Source organism: Zingiber officinale, chromosome 7B (genome assembly GCF_018446385.1).
Source record: "Zingiber officinale cultivar Zhangliang chromosome 7B, Zo_v1.1, whole genome shotgun sequence".
Lineage (NCBI taxonomy): Eukaryota > Viridiplantae > Streptophyta > Magnoliopsida > Zingiberales > Zingiberaceae > Zingiber > Zingiber officinale.
In genome coordinates this window covers 3,525,923-3,533,052 of record NC_055999.1, presented here as the reverse complement: position 1 = coordinate 3,533,052, position 7,130 = coordinate 3,525,923, and the positions used below count along the sequence as shown (strand labels likewise).

At 40.9% G+C, this 7,130-nt stretch overlaps 1 protein-coding gene across 1 annotated transcript; it reads left to right on the top strand.

Annotated features, from left to right (window-relative positions):
- Window positions 1-4,080: 4,080 nt before the first annotated feature.
- LOC122003501 (protein CUP-SHAPED COTYLEDON 1-like) lies at window positions 4,081-5,554 on the top strand. Its single transcript, XM_042558610.1, has 3 exons — window positions 4,081-4,368; window positions 4,453-4,736; window positions 4,865-5,554. The coding sequence occupies exons 1-3, from the start codon at window positions 4,185-4,187 to the stop codon at window positions 5,453-5,455; spliced, it is 1,059 nt and encodes a 352-aa protein (XP_042414544.1). The 5' UTR covers window positions 4,081-4,184; the 3' UTR covers window positions 5,456-5,554.
- The last annotated feature ends 1,576 nt before the right edge of the window (window positions 5,555-7,130 follow it).

Genomic DNA, 7,130 nt, shown 5'->3' with positions numbered 1-7,130 from the left:
TAATCAATAACACACCATATAAATAATATCATTTCTCAATTTATCGGGCCTATTGATTTAACGAACTAAATCGCACCCTTTGATAAATTAAAGAAATAAATATTAAGTACACATGCTTGTTATTATATCATGATTAAGAGTACACACTTTCATAATAACAGAGGTCTTATTTTTTTTAACAGTTAGTATAAAAAGAGCAACCTCAAATGGTCCTGCTCAATACACTCAGAGTGTACTAGTGTAATTTATAGTCAAGATAAACTCATACCAAATTACACGACAACCATTCCAATGGTTTGTCTCATTCCATCTTGGTTGTGAGTAACTATTTATAATTTATAAGAAACTGTTAACATGATCTTCTGTGTGTCTCCTAACACCATGTTATCTACAATATAAATTAAATGGCCAACTACACTTAGCATAAATGTAGACATTTGACCAATGTGATTTTTATTTGAAAATGATTGTTTATACAAAAAAGCTAGACTTTTAGTATACACTCTAACACTAAGAGGCAGAGAAGCCTCGTATAAACTCAAACACAAGAATGCATGAGATAATACAACAAGGATACAATAAAAATAAGGAAATAAATATAATAATGAAGAACCTTGCTCTTGATCTCTTGTTGCTCTGGATTACCTCTTGATTAGTTGGAAAGTGCGGCAACACTTCTCTTCCAAAAACACAAGAACTAGCGGAGAATAGAGGAGGAGAAGATGTGTGTTTGAATCTTTACGGAATCCCTTTATCGTGATGATTTAGGGCTACCAATCGATTGACTTTACTCCCAATCAATTACCACTTCAGATCATATTCAATCTAGCAATCCGAATCTCGCAACGGCTTTTTCTGCTTCCTCCAATCGATCACCTAATCGATTCACTTTCAACTGAATATATTACCTAATCGATTCACCAAGCTTCTATTTTCTTGCGACAAAACTTCCAATTGATTGGGAACCTTCCCAATTGATTTAGCCTCACAAGAAAGCTTCTCCCAATCGATTACCCAATCAATTGTGAGAGGTTGAATCGATTACCCAATCGATTCACCACACCTTTGTGCTTCACGAAAATCATACTCAATCGATTCATTGTTCGATTAACATTAGGCCTGATTGATTCATTAATCAATCCATAGCCTCACTGTTCTTTCGTGAATACACTCCCAATCGATCCACAAATCCATTGACCTTGGTCTAATCGATTACCCATGCCTAAACTCTGAACCTGAGCTTCGCACAACCCTAAATTCATCCATGACTCGTTGGGACTTCTCGTTGCCTAGCATTCGGTCACCCTTGACTTGCCAAGACTTCTTCACTAAGTGTCTGGGCAACCCTTGACCAACTTAGACTTTCTCATGCCTAGTTTCCAACTAAAACTTCTCTCGTGCCAAGTGTTTATATCCCAGTTAATCCACTTTGGACTTAACCTAGTTGAGAACTAGGTATTCCTAGTTCCACTAGGACTTCACTTGTGTCAAGTATTTAGCTCCTAACTAACCCACCTTAGAATTAATCTAGTTCCCAACTCGGTTTTCCTAATCCCACTAGGACTTCACTTGTGCCAAGTGTTTAGCTCCCAGGTAATCCACCTTAGACTTAACCTAGTTCCCAATTAGGTTTGCTTAGTTCGACTAGGACTTCACTTATGCCAAGTGTTTAGCTCCCAGCTAACCCACCTTGGAGTTAACCTAATTCCTAACTAGGTTTTCCTAGTTCTACTAAGACTTTACTTGCGTCAAGTGTTAAGCTCCCAGCTAATCCACCTTGGACTTAGCCTAGTTCTCAACTAGGTTTGTCTAGTCCCATTAGGATTTCGATTTGTTTAACCGCTAGTTAGGACTTCTCGCTTGTATAACTTCCAGTTAGGACTTTGTCAATCAAGTATTCAGTTAACATTGACCTATTTGACTTCTCATTCACACATATTGTCCAAATATCAAAACTCAATTTTGAACCAATTCAAGCTTAGTCAACTTGATCAACCTTAACCGAATGAAGATTGCACCAACAATTACATTTCTTTTTCTCCACCTCCCCTATCAGATATTAACGTGAGCATTGGAGTTGTTGAGTCAAGTTATCTCCTAGTTTCCATTCTAACTCTCTCTCTCTTTTGTCAACTGCATAGACTATCCAACCTATCAATTTTTCCTTAGCGTTTGGCAACTTTATCAACATAGAAGATAGGGGTCTAGTGGTTCATTCATAGACGATCTCAAATAAGAACACCTTGCATAAAATATCAATTTATTCCCTAATATTTCATATATTTTAACTATCGATATCTCTAAATTTTATTAACGAGATCTTAAAATTTCATTAAGAGAAGAATTTTAACAAGGGGGAGGTCTATTAAATTAATTGACTAATTCAGGATGAGTGACGAGAGTAAAAAAATATTAAATTTTTAGTATATTATATTTATCATATCAAAAGATATCGATATTATCAATATATTAAAAATTTTAATATAGTATTATATATTATTAAATTTTTTCGATATCAATGTAAGATTTAGATTTTGATATGGATATCTATCCTATCAATATTAAAATTTTAAAATAAATAATATAAAATTTATATTATATAAAATTTTTAATATATGCTATATTGATATTAATTTTTTATACTAATTTATTTTTTATAAGATATAGGATCTGCCAGTTTGATATGACATCCCGAATTATCCTTCTTACCAACTTAAGAAAAAGACAAAGTATAATGAGTTAGATGTTAAAGCCAGCGGTCAGGATTAGACGAGTATATCGGATTTGATGATAAAGCCGGCGGATCTCCTCTCGCCGTCACCAATCTCTCACTCGTCCTCTTCCTCTTAAACTGCAAACTCATCGACCTGTCAAATTAAACGACATCAAATCATCCCTTCTCATCACCGTCTATGTCGTCGTGAATCGACGGATCGATGTATGCATGCAACGCGCACGCCGCAGTTCCCTCGGCTAAATATTATATACTACTCCAAAAGTCCTTAATTTCACATCCATTTCGGTAGATTCTTATAGATTCGATTGAATCGGCTTCTCTTCGCTAGCAGAGTAGCATTTTGTTTTTTTACAGAAAAGACAGGCCATTTTTTTTTATGAAAAACGTATTAATTTTAATCCATTAAAATGGTGAAAGACTAGAGGACAAATATGTGGTGTCCACGAGAAGCCAAGCCATGCAAATACCCAATCCCACTCACACTAGCTCCCTCGCAACATTCTTAAGAAGGAGCCCTGCCACCATCGTCGCCATCGTTTTCGATCAAAACAATTATTGAATCCCCTCCACCGCTCCGCTTCGTGACGTCCCCACCGATTGCATGCGAGATCATGCGCTTCCTACGTTGGCAATCCGCTCAGTACTCACCGCTCTGCTTCCCGTCCTTTTCCCCCCCAAAGCCTGCTCCGGAAAAAGAGAGTTATTATCTATTGGCAAACCCAGAGCGGATGTGATGGAATCTGCCTAATGATTTATTTAATCTTGTACTGTTCCTTTTTCTCTCTGACAGATTGAGATTTTGCGGCAGCTTTATCTGATGGGAGATCACCTCAAATCCCTCCGCTCTCTGCCTTCTCTTCTCTCTCTACCTTCTGTTCCCCTCCCTATTTCTCCCCTTCTCACTGACACAGAAAATACCAGGACAATTTCGCACGCACGCACGCATTCCCCATCTACTCTCTGCATCTCCATCGGCCAGCTGAGCCTGAGCTCAATGGGATATCATATGGAGCACTGCTCCGTGGCAGAGCAAGCACAGAGCAGGAACAGAGTAGAGACGGATAGCCAAGCGCTCTCCAGTGTCCAGGATTAGATATCATGCATGGGCTACGCTGGCTATTTTTATTGCCACACCTCCCTACTCCTGACACGCTTTGATTTGTCGAATCCCAATTAAATCACAAGAGCTCATACTCTTCTCTCACTCTAGTCTATCCCTCACCATATAAACTGAGGAAGAGAGCAAGTTCAGGGCGTAGACATCTCTAGTTCTCGATTGTTCGGTTCTGGTAATTCGTCTTGGTTCAACAAGTGTTCGTTCCAGTTTTCTTGTTCCTCCTGTGGTTTTATCCCAAGGTTTTCTTTTCTTTCTTTTGCTTGATTTGGGTACTGAAATAATCAATATGCAAACTTGGTCTTAACTAGTTCGCAATCAACCAGCATTGCAATGGAGATCTACGGCCGCCACTTCGACAGCAGCGAATCCCAGCTTCCGCCGGGCTTTCGATTCCATCCCACCGACGAGGAGCTAATCACCTACTACCTACTCAAGAAAGTTCTCGACAGCAGCTTCGCCAGCCGCGCCATCGCCGAGATCGACCTCAACAAAAGCGAGCCGTGGGAGTTACCTGGTTCGATCAAATTGTGTTTTATGATGTTATTTGTGTTTCAGGTTTACATATCATCGACTTGTAATGTGAGCTGGTCGATTGCAGAGAAAGCGAAGATGGGGGAGAAGGAGTGGTATTTTTTCAGTCTGCGCGACCGCAAATACCCGACTGGGCTGCGGACGAATCGGGCGACCGATGCCGGGTACTGGAAGGCGACGGGAAAGGACCGGGAAATTTACAGCTCCAAGACGATGTCGCTGGTGGGGATGAAGAAGACGCTGGTGTTTTACAGAGGGAGAGCTCCCAAGGGCGAGAAGAGCAACTGGGTGATGCACGAGTTCAGGCTCGAGGGCAAGTTTGCCTACCACTTCTTATCAATATCCTCCAAGGCAAGACCAATTATATATATAAATATCATTCTAAGCGTTCTTAAATTTTTTGAAGCGATAGTTTCTTTGGCAAGCAAGGATCCATTGTCAGCTATAGTTACGGTTTGATTTGCAATATATTCGAGTAGGACGAGTGGGTCGTTTCTCGCGTCTTCCAGAAGTGCGGAAGCGGGAAGAAAATCCGCCTGGGCCTCGCCAGCGGGCACATGTCCGAATCTTCCGCGGTTACAGGCGGCTGCGGTTCCGCATCGCCTTCCTCCATGCCACCGCTCCTCGACACGTCTCCGCTGCAGCCTTCGGCCGTAGTGCTCAAGGCCCCCGATCGCGAGAGTTGCTGCTCCATCGAGAGCGCCGCCGAGAGGGAGGCGCCCGTGCCCTGCTTCTCCACCGCAACCTCTCCCGCCGTTTCCGGCATGGGCGTACATTATGCACAAGCTTCTCCGCACATCTTTGGCCATCCAGCTGCTGCCGTGGGCTTCCCGAGCCTCAAGTCATTGCAGGAGAATCTCCACATGTCGTTCTTCTTCGCCGGGATGTCTGCGCCGGTCGGATATGCCGCTCCGGCTGCGGCGATGGTGGCGGACGCGGGGGCTGGATGGAGGAGCGACGGCGCCCGGTGTCCATTCGATGCCGACAGGAAGCCGGATTCCGGTGCCGGGCCGCGGGCAACTCAGATGCCGATGGGCTCCACCGAGCTCGACTGCCTTTGGAATTTCTAATCCCTTGCGTGCCTTGCTATTAAGACTGCTCAAATCTACTTGTTGTGTGTACTACGTAGTACCGATCGATCGTGTGTTGTTCTCGAATTATTGGATTGTGTTGCGAGAAGTGGTTTTATTTGCGTTTTGGATTTGCCTAGTTGGCTTTAAGATTGCCAGGTAAGTAGAGATGTCGTTGGGTTCATGCCTGCGTCAGGTGGGCACGTGATTGTGGTGGACGTGGAGAGACTGTGGGAGTGGACGCGTGCGTGAGACGTCTCCTCGTCTGGTAAACGGCTGTTGCACTCAACTGCGTACGGGACTGAACATTTTTACTCGTTACAGGGTAAATCTATTCCTCCCGTTTCCTTTTACTTCTTACCCTGCGTGCCGATTGAGAAAACAATATTATTAATTTTGCTTCAAAGATGATAATGCAATAGCTCGAGCTGTTTCAATGTTTACAACTTGAAACTCATTCAACCTTCGGCCGGATTTTTACTAAAATGATTAAATCTGGACTGATAACATTTCTTTCATCCAACTGCACAATGGCTTTATATCAATTGATAAATCATAATGAAAGTGTAACTGTGCCCGTTTACGAAACTATGACTACCAAGGAATGGATTTCTAATTTACATCTGTGGGCAGTTTCCATTTGTTTATACTCATTAACTGCATCATTATGCTTGCGATACTTGCGAATGTGCAACGTTATAGATTTACCTGATTACGAACATTCCATTGATCTGCTCCTATCCGGTCTAACTTTTGATGAATGTAAGTCTTCGAAGTACTATAGATCTTTTCACCTGACGAACAACAGTGATTGATCGATACTGTGTGCCTACACCCGCAATAGACTACAAAACAAGCCACCATCAAGAACACTCAAAGCTCCTTCATCTTCAATTGTGAAATCAACATATATAGTCAGTGCATCGATGATATGGATCTGCATTTCAATCCAGCTACCATAATGGTGTGGATAACTAAATATTTAAGAGTCAAATCCTAGTTGGCAAGAATTTGTCTTCAGTGGATGATAATTGTTTTTAGCCACTTAGATGATTTTTTTTTTAATACTTTTTGATTTATTCTATTGTCCGAGTGGAAATTTTCATATAACTGATCAGTCATATTTAAAATTAATCGGTTCGAAAAATTAAATATTTTTATGATCAAAATAATAATAATAATAATCATCATCATTATCGAAGGCTGCTTTGCTTTTAATTTTCTAAATCTCTAGACACATAAATAACCACGGAGATGAGTTCATGAGATTATACCCCTTTGAACAAGCAAAGCAGAGTACAAAGAGCGGTACAATCTAAAAAAAGTACCTTGTAATGAACTGGATGATTATTTTACCTTTTCCTCTAAAATAGTTTTAGGAGTTGTACGAGTTAGGGGGAGGTGCATATCTTCGATTGCTTCTCGTTGTTGATTTGTGTTTGTCGTTGAATACGCAGTAGAAACCTTGCTTCAAACTCAACTCCACATGTACAATATTATGGTATATTTGGTATTCACCTTCTGAAGATAACTAATCCAAAGGACCACAGCACTAGTGATCTTCTACTATGAACTCTCTTCTTCTTGGAAACTTTCTAAAGGCAGAAAAGTCTTTACAAACTCATTCTTATAAGAACACAACATGAAACAAGAAAGTAAACATAAATACAATCGA

Excerpts from the sequence above, each read along its gene's own strand:
- LOC122003501 (XM_042558610.1), top strand. The coding sequence starts at position 4,185 with ATGGAGATCTACGGCCGCCACTTCGACAGCAGCGAATCCCAGCTTCCG. Across the intron at positions 4,369-4,452 it reads CGAGCCGTGGGAGTTACCTG|AGAAAGCGAAGATGGGGGAG; the intron begins GTTCGATCAAAT and ends GGTCGATTGCAG. Across the intron at positions 4,737-4,864 it reads TCTTATCAATATCCTCCAAG|GACGAGTGGGTCGTTTCTCG; the intron begins GCAAGACCAATT and ends ATATTCGAGTAG.